General features: G+C 47.0%; 4 protein-coding genes across 4 annotated transcripts; 1 reads left to right on the top strand and 3 right to left on the bottom strand.

Annotated features, from left to right (window-relative positions):
* Positions 1-2,148: 2,148 nt before the first annotated feature.
* LDX57_002907 (uncharacterized protein) lies at positions 2,149-3,322 on the top strand (the record flags this gene model as incomplete). Its single annotated transcript, XM_046084553.1, has 2 exons — positions 2,149-2,196; positions 2,261-3,322. 2 exons carry the CDS (start codon positions 2,149-2,151, stop codon positions 3,320-3,322), a joined length of 1,110 nt encoding a protein of 369 aa, XP_045940516.1.
* Positions 3,323-5,353: 2,031 nt separating this feature from the next.
* LDX57_002908 (uncharacterized protein) lies at positions 5,354-7,161 on the bottom strand (the record flags this gene model as incomplete). Its single annotated transcript, XM_046084554.1, has 2 exons — positions 5,354-6,542; positions 6,689-7,161. The coding sequence occupies 2 exons, from the start codon at positions 7,159-7,161 to the stop codon at positions 5,354-5,356; spliced, it is 1,662 nt and encodes a 553-aa protein (XP_045940517.1).
* A 1,897-nt stretch (positions 7,162-9,058) lies between these two features.
* LDX57_002909 (uncharacterized protein) lies at positions 9,059-9,868 on the bottom strand (the record flags this gene model as incomplete). The annotated part of the gene is made up of 1 exon (XM_046084555.1): positions 9,059-9,868. The coding sequence occupies one exon, from the start codon at positions 9,866-9,868 to the stop codon at positions 9,059-9,061; it is 810 nt and encodes a 269-aa protein (XP_045940518.1).
* Positions 9,869-10,089: 221 nt separating this feature from the next.
* LDX57_002910 (zinc-dependent alcohol dehydrogenase family protein) lies at positions 10,090-11,465 on the bottom strand. Its single transcript, XM_046084556.1, has 3 exons — positions 10,877-11,465; positions 10,469-10,826; positions 10,090-10,410 (listed from the first exon to the last, which is right to left on the bottom strand). Exons 1-3 carry the CDS (start codon positions 11,391-11,393, stop codon positions 10,236-10,238), a joined length of 1,050 nt encoding a protein of 349 aa, XP_045940519.1. The 5' UTR covers positions 11,394-11,465; the 3' UTR covers positions 10,090-10,235.
* Between the last annotated feature and the right edge of the window lie 2,362 nt (positions 11,466-13,827).

A 13,827-nucleotide genomic window follows, 5' to 3' on the forward strand; every position in this document is an offset into this window, starting at 1 on the left:
TCTTGTGCCATTCACAGCGAAGACGTTGGAAGCATCATGACTGTGCCGAGGGAGAATCGGCTTGTTCGGTTTTACACTCTCCTTCACGATAGTACGGAGGAAAAGACAGTGGACGCCTCTGATGATGTCCCGCACACCCTGGTGGACATAGCCACAAAGGCGATGAAGCCCTACTATCTACACTATAAACATTGCGATTGGTGGTCACTTTATACGGTACGGCATTACGGAAGCATAAACAAGAACAAGCTAACAACCCGCTAGGTGAGAAGGCGTTTAGCGAGAAATTACAGGCCACATGATCGGTAAGCATTTGAACTTTCCACTAAATTAAACCCCCTAACACCGTGAAGAGTATTTTTGGTTGGTGATGCAGCCCATAGTCATTCCCCGCTAGGTGGACAAGGCATGAATGTGTCTATCCAGGACAGTTACAACCTGGTATGGAAAGTCGGAGCAGTAGTGACTGGCCTCTTTCAACCCGCCATTCTCGATACCTATGAGAGCGAGCGACGTCCTGTCGCTGAAGAGCTAATGCGACTTGATTCAAGCCTCGTACAAGCTTACGAGCAAGGGGCCAATGCCCGCGACAGAGGGGTTGCTGAAGTATGTGCGGAGTATTCTGGCTTCATGTCGGGTACAAGTGTATCATATCCCCCAAGTATTTTGATCAATCAGCGTGGTCGGTCGGAAAGTCCTTCTGCAAGAAATGTCAAACTTGGCATGCGTATTGAGTCAGCTCCGGTCGTTACTCATATTGACGGTACAAAAACACAGCTCAGCCGAAGCCTCGTTACCAGCGGATCGTGGAGGCTGCTGGTTTTCCCAGGTGATCTACGACGCCAAGCCAGAATGGATATGCTGACACGATTTTCGGAATCCTTCAACAAGCACCCTTCACTGGCATTGTTGAGCAAGAAATTCCCCAAGAAGACGCGGGGCTTCGCACTTGAGCCTGTTCTCATACATTCTAGCCCAACGACTGCATTTGATCTCTTGGCTCTACCAGATATCTTCCACCCATTCGATGAGGTATTAGGCTGGGATTACTGGAAGGTCTTTGCTGATGAGAAACCATCTTCGGCTGAACCGGGCCCGGCCTATCGGAGATATGGAGTTGATGAGGAAGGTCCTTGTTGTCTCATACTCTGTCGCCCAGACCAGCATGTTGCTTGGGTAGGCGATTCCGAAGACTTGGATCCCTTGGATAAGTACTTTTCGGATCTTCTTTGATAATCGTCAATACCATAATTTGTGTTCGCATTGAATCCTGGCATCGATGTTCGCGTGCATTATCAGAAAGAAACGCTACATACAAGGAGACTTATGACGATAGACTTCCACCCCAATACTCCTTGAGGGGTATAAAAATTGTGTTGCCCGTTTTTCATACGTAGCCCAGTCACTTGGGCTACAGATATTAGGAATTGGTCGTCCCCTTATGTACATGTGTGTACCAGTTTCTAGAGCCAGACTGGTCCCTTCAACCGCCAGAGAACATGAATATGAGCCATAATCGAAAATAACTCAATGTCGAGTCTAACAATCCGTAAGCATAATATTGTATAGGATTCATGTTTTAAACTTAATATCTAATTCGAATTTCATCTCAGAATTGAACCAGAAAAACACTCCCGGAAATTTCGGACTGAGGATTTCCGAGCAGGATTCAGTATTTGAAAGATGTTCCCAAAGGATTAACATACATAGACTCTAATGAACCCACTCCCGGAGTTCGCCTTACAAGCATCGAAGTACCTCGGTCTTTGTAAGATTAATGGGTCCACGATCGGTGTCGTTGATCGATCTGCTTAGGCACCGAAGCGCCAATCGCGGGTGGGCCCTGTTGACCAGGATCTCCGGAGTAGTGATCATCACCTTGGCTGAACCACAAGCCATTTAACTCAATAGCTTAGTTCAATCATTTTGATCCTCTTCATAAAAAGGCTTGGTACATTCACAGTACAATTCTCTTAGTTAAGCATCTATGAGATAGGTAGCTTTTATAGGATCATTCAATATAAAGGCCGCGAAAAGTCTTGCACGCCCACAATCAAATGGGTATTATTTGTTTACGAGTTCTATAGTTAAAGACCCATGCTTTCGACCAGGGTCTCAGGTGGCGGCAAATTTCAAACCACTTCTACCATGAAAAAGAAGCCATGCGATTGGAGAGCGAACCGAAATAAATACTTTGTGGGTTTTGTGATTCCCTTACTTTCCTTGTGAGTGAGACAATGGGGCATTGGCGAAAGATTAGGCGAAGGACTTGACGCTAAAGCAACTGGACAATGGTAAGCTAGTAAAGGCCCTCAAAGGCTCAAAGTGTGTAAAAACTTTCTATGTTGCTGCGACTCTGGCTGCGGTCGAAGATTACAACCCGACTACCTACCTGCCCTTTGACAAGCGCGATTCCAACCTTGCTAGCGAAAATCATAACCCGAATGTCAAAACTACGTTAAAAATTAAGCCTATCACCAGCGGCTTGCGCTCGACTATTAAGTACCTACGCGCCCGTGATGGCAGCCGGTGGTATTTGCGTGGGTATTGCATGTATCTAGCCTTTATATGGCTCGAGCTGGGCATCGGTATATTTGTTCCAAGGATCATTCCGACTCCTGTTCGCACCCACTCTCTTCTCTCTGCAATTTTAGGAGGGTTCGTTACTAGCATGCTCCTAGCCACCTGGCAGATGGCCTGGGAGCATAATGTCATTGCCCAGAAACCCCCTAAATGGAATTACCGGCGAATGCTTGGTCTTCGCAACTGGCGTAGGATTGCGCCTGCGGCAGCTCTATACAATCTTATCATCTGTGGGGCTTTCTATCCGCTTGGTTCTTACCTACAACCTTTTGGATTCAGCTTTGGCCTTACCGTTGTGGGCGTTGTTACCAATCCGCAACCTAATGACTTGTTCAGTTTTCTGGTCCCCGTCAGGCCAGTGGATATGATCATTCCATTGATTTCCATTCCCGCTAGGGCAATCTTCATCCGAGTGGCTGCCTCTATGCTGCCCGAGGAGAACGACTCGATTGTGCCCTTTGACCGCCAGTTTGGGGGCAACGTGAGACCACACAAATTGGATGGCAGCAGCAAGCTCGGGATAAAGGATGCCTGGACAACCTTCGAATGGGATGCTATGATTCACTACACCAAAGTCGCTCTAACGGCGATTGCTATCGACCTTGCACTTGCCATTGTTGGGCTTCTTCTAGTATTTGGTGAGATGATGTTGCTGATGCCCACGAGCAAGAGTCCCATCTCCCGCTCTTTGAAGCTCCGGAGTGCATCTAGAACGTCACTACTTCCGATATCTTATTGAACGCTTCAAGCCATTTACCATTACAGGCATATCTTCTAGAACATTATGTTATAGCCTAGCTCACGTCAGCACTAGGTCATCAGAAATACCAATCTATAGCACGTCGTGTTTGAGTTAAATCATAACATAATCTTACCCCTTTTCAGTCCCTTCTAGAATTAATTTTCTCTCTCCAAGTTTCTGAGTAGTCTGTTGCTCAACACCAGCCTTATATATTAACACTTTTGAACTTGATTGTTAAAAACGCGCAGCGTAAAAAGTTTCTCGGCCTGAACAGGTTCTCTAACTCTTGGAAGAAGGCAGTCTTCTATCATGCTAAGAGGTTCGATATCTTTGGTGCCTCTATGTTACTGAATGCTGAGTCGGTTCGGCAATTAATAAACACCTGTTTGCAGATAGGTTAGTATTTGCGAACAATAAGGCGGGGGGTGACTCTGATACTCAGGTCCCGGCAATTACCTGCTTTGTGAAGAGTATCCCTTTACTTCTACCTGGTAGCTCTCGTAAATTTGGCCTTTGCATGCTAGCTCAGTTACATGAGAAGGTGGGAGGCTCGATGACGGGATGGCAATATAACGGCTTCAGTCAGAAGGTCTGTCGGAACACCTCCCGAGAATCAATTAATTGACTCAACAGGATCCTCTGATTTGTACCCCGCACTCTAATCCCTTGAAGAAAGGTGGGAGTAGTTTGCAAAGCTCCGAACCCCGCGTTGAAAGGTTATTATCGGTTTGCAAACCCGGTGCAAGCTCGGACAATCGACTGTGGTCAATCCGGTTCTCTCCGCTTCCACGGCCGCCCAGATGCGGGGAAATGAGATTTAGAAGGACGCAACCTGGGGTAGGACCTAAGCTGTGGATCTTCCTATACTGTAGAGGAAGGTGTACCCCGTATGCGGGGTATAGATGACAGAAGCTAAGTAGCCTGTTGGCTATTCTTCCTATTATGGCTCAGCCAGATCCTGCTCGTTGACCGGTGTCTAATCGGCGACTATTCAATGGCCGGCGGAAAGTCAAAAGAAGAATGTGACTATCTGTCCTGATGGAAAATGCAGCATAATCTTCGCTCCAGAGAGTGTTCGTAGCTGACTTGGCCCGAGGTAATTTCGCAAAGACATACGAATAGTTGGTTCAGCATGGGGTGACCCGCCATACGCAAGTTTTAGATTTGCGATTGATCATGTTCCGTTCGTGACTCGGCTGACTCGACCCCCGAGGCGGACTCATGCTAGCACGGCTGAATGATGATGCACATTGGCTCCGTCAACGCAAGCGTCTCTCCTATGGCTACTACAGGGATCAGGCCATCGGCATCGCAGCCGACCCTTAGTCCTCCTGTGACGGATATCTATCCAAGGTCGATTCTATAGGCCACCGGTTACTATCATTCCGCGGCTCGAAATGCCCTCGAAACCAATTGCATACTTATAGTATGTGCTTTGATCGGACCTCTGCTCTCATTTCTAGATATCTGTCAGGAGTAGCTCACTGAGTAGCATTTTCATGACGAGAGAAGCCGATCCTGTCAAGAATCCATTGTGATTGTCCGAGGATCATTTACAACTGATTACCGGCGTGTCGCAAGAATGACGAGTACAGTGTTACGAGTTTCCTCACATTCCTGTCTGGCCCCCGTCGCTGCGGTAGATATGGTAGAATTCGGAGAAAAGACAAGATACAGGGGCCCCGCGGTGTTAGGGCTCTAGTTAAATCGCAAGAGATGAAGAGACAAACACTTGGAGAATAGCTAGTCATTTCTCCCCACTATGACGAGAAACATGTTGAAACATGTAGAGATTTAGTCGATCTTGATATTGAACTGACCAACGCCCGTGTTGCGCAGTTCTAGTCGTACTAGCCAGATAAATACAATGACAAGTAATTGACTTCATTGATATATACTGCGTATACGACATCAAAATTCAAATACAAGCATGCCAATGCATTTAAGAAAGGTCATCCGTAGCACCTAGATTAAAACTTTGCCAGCCATGGAAAATACATAGCGACTCTGCGCTAGATACCTATCTTCTTATGCATGAAGATTCTCATCGTCCTCCTTCTCGCCCTTTCCAATACCCACAATCCAGCCCATCTCAGTCCAGAAACCTGGTGGAGTATTCGTAAATTGAGATTCATAATTGTCCACAGTCGGTCGCTCCCAGATCAAGTCAATCTCGTTGGGCTTCAGGAATCGACTTCTGCGGATCAGTTTCCATCCCAGAAATAGTATCGGCGCAACCAGTTGCATGGTGTAGTTTTGGAAGAATGTCTCGACATTCCAAGGGTCAAATGCGTGGTAGCCGTAAAAAATCAAAACTAGTGAAATAACGAAAAGGCCGATATAGGCGCAATATGGTTGGAAGTAACCAACATAAGGGAATGACGCACGGTTAATACCTTGCGCTTGACATGCCCGATAAAACTGGATATAGGTGATACATATGACGACATAGACGATCAGAATGCCGGCGGTAACGAGAGAAATCAGCCATGTCAAGACATTGGAGGAGCTGTTGGATAGTTGTAGAAAGGACAAGAAAGGAAAAGGTATCACACATAAGAATGCGTAGATGGGAACTCCATTCTTTGTTGTCTTGCGAATAAAACTCGGTGCGTGTCCGTCAAGCGCTAAGCTGTAGATTGACCGGGTTGCACAGTATGTCAAGGTGTTGCCGGCGGAGAACACGGTCACAATCAGCAGTGCGTTCACAACGTGCGGGAGAACTGGTACGCCCAGATTGGCCATAGCAATGATGTAAGGAGACCCAGCCGCGCCGCCGGTAGTGCTTTCACCTGTGAGATTGGACTGGAGTGTTGAATCGTTCCAGGGCACTAGTATACCTACGCACAAAGCGCCCAAGACGAAGAAGGCACCAAAGCGGAAGTAGACCGTTTTGAAGGCCTTCTTTAAGACAACACGGGGGTGTTTTGTTTCGGCGGCGGCAACGGAAATGTATTCCGGGCCAACTATAGTGAAGGCTGCGGACCACAGACAGGATAGGAAACCCTCGAATCGCCCCAGGTTACCAGTAGACCTATACTCTGCAAACGCACCGGGGTGGTTCCAATACCGAAATCCGTAGGCATCGCGCTGTGGATTGCCACCGACCATAGTGACGAAGGTGAACATGAACAGAATAATAATTAGTATGACTTTGCCGCCGGAGAGCCAAAACTCTGCCTCGCCGAACAACTGCACAGCCAATACATTAATGATACTGTTTGGTAATCAGTGACCAAACAGAACAAGGGATGGAACACAGTAAGTCTTTTATCAAGAAATGAAAATTGTAGTGATGATTTAAGCGCTTCCACGGTCAAGGAATCTTATCATAGTTGAACTGGACTAGGACGAGATACGTACGCGTAGAGGACAATACATGCGACGCAAACAGCAGCTGGCGGGATGTCGTCTCTCCAGTAGCTAAGCAGGAGGTTGATTGCCGTGATCTCAAAGGGGATCATCAGTGCCTCATAGAAGAAGAATGTCCATCCGACCATGAACCCTAGAGCCTCGTCGACCCATTTTGCAGCCAGGCGAATGAAGCCACCGGAAACAGGGTGTAGGACGGACATTTCCGAGATACAGTTGTTCACACAGGCGAGTACTAGGCAATAGAGCGAAAATGCAACAAGCAAGCTACCAGGTCCGCCAGCAGCTAGGCCATTGCCAATGCTCACAAAGAGCGCAGTTCCGATTGATCCACCGATGGCGAGCAGCTGGACCTGTCGATTACCTAGTCGCCGTTGGAGATTATGGGCTAGAAAAACTTGGCCTTGTTGGAAGTCTGACTCGTAATGATGCGGGTTATCATTCGGTATCGGTTTAGGTGCCATGGTCGAGAATAAGGGTATTGGAGCACAAAGACTGGTTTCGTGGCGCGAGGGCAGTTGGGCAAGCTCCAAGCGGTTGTGATAATGGAAAGTCGGGCAAAGGGTTGGCTTCTGTAACGACAAAGACGATTCGTGCTAAAACCGGTGCTTTTGGGCAATAGTCGATAAATCAGTACGATGGTTTGTGTCAGATAAGCTCAGGTCATTCCCTTCGATCGTTCTTATATCGTTCTTCCCTGTCAGATCAGCAATCCGGGGTTGCGGAGGTGCAAGGATTAAACCCCTCTTTTATTAAGATCACTGGAGAAAATTAAAAAATTTAACATAAAGTTAAAAAGATTGGAGGAATGAATCACTCCTCATTCGACGCCGTAAACGTATAACAGGCAGCCGTTGTTTAACCTTGATCATCCATTGAAAGGGCAGTATACCCATTTTGTTGGCGCGATATATGCCAATGAAAACGCTATCGTGACTAGTTCTGGTGAAATTTTCAAGTGCACATCTGACACTTTCGTTGTTGGTACCATCATGAAGGGGTTGTTGTAGAAGAGAATCCGGCGTCTGGTTGGCAACAAGATGACGTAGATGACTTTGGATGTCCTACTGTCTCCGCATGGGTATACCGCTATTCAGTTGTTCAACCCGATAGGCCAACAGTAGGGCACACCCTTTCTCCTTCGTTTATCTGTCTCTGCTCTCATTCGTGCTACCCTACCACAGATAGGTGGTGGTCAGACGATGACACAGATAGCTATATAGTCCAACCTATCAGACAATTAACCCGACAGCAAATAGCCAGATAATGATTTGTTGACCAAGGGATGCAGCGCTGAACGTACCACGTATGCTATATTTCAAATACACCTTAGTGGACATGCGAAGTATATTGCCACCTGGCTATCTTACCGACTTTTTTAGCCAAGACTTCTCGGCATACCATAAAGGGTAAGAATAATGAGAGCACTAGTGAATATGGAAATGTTTAGCTCGGACCCGGTACGCGTGTGTAAACGCCCGGCGACTTGGCCCGATAACAATACAATCGAGGTTAGATGTAGAGAAAGAGGAGAACGCCTCTCAATACCGAGGGTTCTCATTCAGCATTTCAATCAATTGCCAATTGAGAGCACGACCAATGCATCCATCATTTCTCTCATAAAGCAAGCAAAATACCACTCAATATAAAAGGTAAACATTGCAGGTATCAGGCAATCTACAAGGCTGGTATGCCCTCGGCGGAGGGGTATTATCAACATATCACACAAAGCAGAGAATGGAACAGAAAGAAAGAACCGAAACGTGATCATGATAGGGTGGCATCCTTCTTTGGATAAGACTTTCGTTGGATGACGGTTCCGGATAATTTCGGCCTGGTTGTGCTCTAAATAACAGCTAGCTACTTAGCGGCTGTCTCTTCTTTGTCTGTAATGGGCTGTCATTTGTTATAAGGAATGCGTTTAAAGAGTGCTAGTGACCGCGGCGTACATGATCAAAGCCGGGAGGGCTCCCGATAGTGTTGAGCGCGTTGCGGGGGAGCACACTCTGCAAGTTCGAATGTGGAGATGCATCCGATTCTCCTGTTGGCAGTGATCGAACCTCGCACAGCTAGTCCTAGTGCTTCAGGTAAGAATGCAACGCCCGTTCTAGTGCACATTTTTGCACTTACCCTACAGAAAGAAATCGTAGGGGCCCCTAGTCACATTCTGCTTTCAAACTCGATCTCGTTCTGTGGTTGCATATCCTAGATAAGCCGAAGTAATTTGTGCAATCCATTGGGGCTGGAAATAATATGCGCAAAAAAGTAGAATGAACATTTAGTACAATTGAAGTACCTACTAATCATATTAAGGAACCTAATAGCGATACCCACGCGCAGTGTCATAACCATAAAAAACCCTTAGTTAAGTCTAGCATCTAGTAGCCACGATGGCGGATCTCCAGTCGTCTTCCCAGTACACGCAGCATCTATACACATCTCCAAGCTACCGAAAGCAAATTTCCTCCCAGTCAGCCCAGGTCCGTAATGGATATACTTGCCCGAGTTAGTCATAATCGTCTGAGTATTCTTCGGAATGACTGGCTCTTCGATGGAACACCAGCAGGTGTCCTGGAGGAACTGGATTCCAAATTTCTCAAGCTCCTCGATATAACCCGCCTGCAAGGCAAGACTGTACTGAGAGCGACCACAGGTAACGATCACAGCCACGTTATCCTTCTTAGTTCTCCCTCGACATAGCTTCGCTAGCCCTTTGATCTCCCGGCAGGAGAAGTGGGGATTGCCGAAAGAAATAAGGTCAATCTCTCGCGGTTCGGAGCCATGGTTGAACTCATCCCAGATTCCGTGGAGACTTTTCCGATCTACAACGACGGACTGGGGGATTGCACCCTCAGGGCATGCTGCCTCGAGGGTGGGAGCCTCCGGAGTCAGGCCGACCATGTGAAACATTGGGGCGCTAGAAGAAGTCGCAAATGCCGCTGAGAATGCCTTGAGGTCGTCACTGGTCGGGTTCAGATGCTCTAGTCCAGTAATAACTGGAATGCGAGCCGTTGCAATTGAGCCGAGAGCGTATCCTAAGATCGGCCAGTATGAATCGTCGACCTTTTTGGGTGGCGTCACTTTGAGCCAAAGAGATGCAAAGCGATTCTCGTCTAAATAGGCTCCTGCCTTCGGTGCGCGCCCCGTCAAGGCAATCAAAGCCTCCAACATATTGGGGTTCTTTAGTGTCCTTGCACCAAGCACACTGTTGGCATAGATAACGGCATTAGACTCTCCCCAGGCAATTCGATCGCCTAGCTTAGGGGCAGTCTCCGAATTATCTTCCCTCACTCAAGAGGGGTGGTTCTATATATTCCAAACGTATAGTTTGAGAGGTGGTTGACTTAGAACATCTTTGAGTTAGGAAGTTGTCCAAAAGTGGAACTAGTAATGCTAGGGAGCACCCTGGATGCAATTAATTCATGGACAGAATAACTCTTTTTAGAGATGACAGTATATACAGCATACATTCGGTCCTTTTGCCTAGCAGCTCCGATGAGCAAGATCCATGTGTGAACCATGCCGTTCATAACTTTCCCTAGAGACGGAGCACAATCTTTCCGATTTGTTTGCCCTGCCAGACATACTCGACAGCCTCCTCGGCCTGCTCGAATGGGAAGACCTTGTCAATCAGATCATTAAGTGGCGTTTGGTCCGCCGATAGAGCAGCGCAGAAGTCCTCCATATCATATCTCGAACCCGCATTGATGCCCCTATAGTTCACGTCAGACTTTCTTTCTGTTCCCAAACATGGAGTATCATCGCTCTCACCTGAGATTGATTCTCCGATCAATGATAGTTGGGACCAGCTCCCGCAAGTCATTGGGGTCCTGTTTGGAAAGGTAGCCGACCTGACTGACTACGCCGCCACGTCGAGTGCATTTCAGGCTCTTGACCAAGGAGCCCGTTCCCCCGTTCTCAACAACAATATCCACACCGATCCCACCAGTGAGCTTCAACGCCTCCTGGTCCCAGTCTGGAGTCTGAGAGTAGTTTATGGTCAGAATTGGCGGATTCGAATATTTTTCTTTCATTTGCTGCAGCTTCTTGTCGCTTGACGAGGTCAAAATTACTCGAAGACCCGCAGCTCTTGCAAGCTTGAGTGCAAACACGCTGACACCTCCAGTACCTGGTCCAATTGTAAGTAGTGGTGTCTAGTTCAGATGCGATGATACGTACCTTGGATCAACACAGTCTGCCCAATGCTCATGCCCTTCAACGCCGACCACGCGGTAACACCAGCGCAAGGGATTGTGGCAGCATCGACCCAGTCAAGGTACTCTGGAAGCTTGCACAGAACATTCTCATCAAAGATGATATGGTCCGCCATCACTCCGTCCTCATCTGCTGCGAGCCAAGACCTCTTCACCTCGCGCCCTGAGATGTTTTCGGTGTCAGTGATAGGACCAGCCCTATCACCAACCGCAAAGCCCTTCACTTTATCCCCGACGGCGATAACCTCGCCGGCGGCATCATTGCACAGAATTCCATTTGGCACCACCGGCCACGGGTTTCCTCCATTGGCGATGTTGGCGTCACGATAATTGAGTGCGACCGCATGGACTTTAAGTAAGATCGCGGTCGGAGCCAGGGGCAGCGAAAGGGCTTCACGCACGAGCTTCAACTTGGGTGTGCCGGGAGTATAATCGTCTGTCCGCCGAAACGCGCGACGCTCAGTGACGTTGGAGGGAGACATGATTTTGATTGGGAGAAGCAGAAGAGATTCAGGGCAGGTTTGGGTAGTTGAAGGGATTTGAGGCAACTATCAGTGGTCTTTATACTGAACGTTCTATAGAGGTTGTTTATTAATCCACGAATTTCCCGACGTCATAGCACTAACCAGGATCCGACCAACCGTATCCACACCTTACCCCTCCATGAGGCTCTCATTATTTCTACTGCACCTGGAGTAGTGGCATATATGTAGTCCTTTTCTCTGCAACTGCTCACAACTCCGTCAAGCTTATATCTTACAGTCAAGCGGGGGTCGATCGGTTGCCCTCAACCTCAGCATGAAGCGATCACGGCCAACTCTCGGAATCCATCCCGACACGCCAACAATTGATTCTGCGGGGTCGGCTGTTCTGTACTTCGGACCCCGCATTCTCTCTACCAGCAGATCTGTTAGGTAGGATAACTTTAAGAAATCATATCTCAAGGATATCTGCAATCGTTCATCGAAATAATATACCTCGTCCGTCCCTCCCGAGACCATGCTAAGAAGTGGAAATGCTCGCCCTTGCCCCACTCTACAGATGATGGAGTGATTTACAAGAGGTGTCTTGTGCTATGGCTCTACATAAAGTCGGAAACCAATGGGTACAGACAGAAACGAGGACTCTACACGATGGAATAAATTCCAGCTTATCGATGTAAGGCTAGAGAGCTCTAGATGTTTTCCTACGCTCATAATCCCTCGTATGGCAGATTATTCCACCTACTTAATCAACCCGTAGCCAGAAAAGACAATCTGTGTGTCAAGGAGATTCCCTGACCCCAGGTAATGTTAGCGTATTTGATTCTGATCCAATGAATTTCACTGCTCAGTATGCCCTCGTAATGTCTCCTTCGAAGTTATAATTAGCATATTTCGCTGAAAGATCCTTAGGCTATATTCCCACGTGTAGAACTGGTTTATGATGTGAAACTCCCATGAGAATAGTTAGTAGAGTGCCTCTTACTCGAGACGAATTGATTGAAACTTAATAGTTCATGTCTACAGCAACGTCACTTTAATTTGAAAACTTGCGTACGAACAGCAACTTTCCATCAAATGGGGAAAGAGGGAGACAATATGTATAGCTTAAGAACAGGGATAGTATATGCTAAATAAGGCAATAATAACCCTTTTCCCACAGAAACCTTCTAGCTCGCAGCAGATATTAGTATAAGATGCATCGATTTCAGATACACATTTGATACACAATACGCGGTTATCCCGTAATTTATACTTTTGAGGCCTCTATTGTTAACAGATTTTTATCCCACCTTCAAGTGCATATCTCATTTTATAGACCTAACTTGGGATAAAGAATCGCTAATTCCCAATAGGGTAGTTTCTGTAATAGATTTAGCCCGTCAACGGCTTTCATTCATGTTGCTCTAACTGAACTAAAGTCATGAGACTGACTCGAGATAGGATGGTCACTTCATGAAAAAATAAATCCGACAATGTGGTCGCTGTGAGGCCGGCGGAGAACACAGAAAAAGTTACAAGGGTTATTAAACGCATAGCTATTGTTTCTCTTCTAGTATATCCTCTGCGGAATCACGACTGTCCACGTTTATCATTCCTCCGACCGCCAAAAGTCAAGATTACCAGATAGAGAGTATCATCTGCCTTTGCGATTGGTTACTCAGGCAGATCTGGCAGAAAAACAATAAATAAGTTGCTTCAAGACTTTGAGCAAGTATATGACCACTATTTGGCTACTCAATTAGCCGGAACTATGGCTTTTACCCATGACATAGTCCCCTAATTGAATTCTCATCTCCCTTCATTGAGTTGGCCAAACGACCCCGATTATATTGCGTTCGGCCTGACCTTTTCACAAGAAAGTAACGGAAACCCTCAGATTATGTTCCAACACCTTCCTTCCATAGTCAGCTTACGGCTCACGACGTGTTTAATAAATCCATGGCTATTTCATCAGCCAGTGTTCATTTCACTAAATCTTCCTCTTAGGGTTAGAGAGGAGAATAAAGTTCAAAGGGGTAAATGAGGAATCCTGCTCAGCTACTGGAGAATTGAGCCGTGGCGCCTATTTCAAATAGGGATTTGACGGAAACACTCCGGCATATTAATGTAATAACGCGGTGATTCCAAGCCACACGTGTACCTGTGCTAAGTCCTGCAGGGGTAAGCTCTAAGTGTGCAAGACTGAAAGGAGCGGCGACTTATCCTGTCCAGAGTATGTACGGGAAGTTTGACACCAAATGAGAATACATACGGAGAAACGGACGAATGCCATCGATATCCCTATCTGAGGGTGAGCTCCGACGGCTTTACGCGACAAAACGATCAGCATTATTGCACCGATTGTGCGAGGCAAATCGCTTCGACATACGCTAGACCTACTCAAGAAAGTAACCTCCACATCTGATGCGGCAATGGAACGCTGCTCATAGTC

The sequence above is a fragment of the Aspergillus melleus genome, assembly GCF_016097325.1.
Source record: "Aspergillus melleus strain CBS 546.65 chromosome Unknown contig2, whole genome shotgun sequence".
Lineage (NCBI taxonomy): Eukaryota > Fungi > Ascomycota > Eurotiomycetes > Eurotiales > Aspergillaceae > Aspergillus > Aspergillus melleus.

What these genes read in the sequence shown, in the direction of transcription:
- LDX57_002910 (XM_046084556.1), bottom strand. Translation starts at nt 11,393, where the DNA reads ATGTCTCCCTCCAACGTCACTGAGCGTCGCGCGTTTCGGCGGACAGAC. An exon ending in GCAGACTGTGTTGATCCAAG is followed by an intron (nt 10,827 to 10,876) that starts GTACGTATCATC and finishes CAATTGGACCAG; the next exon opens with GTACTGGAGGTGTCAGCGTG. An exon ending in GATCGGAGAATCAATCTCAG is followed by an intron (nt 10,411 to 10,468) that starts GTGAGAGCGATG and finishes CGTGAACTATAG; the next exon opens with GGGCATCAATGCGGGTTCGA.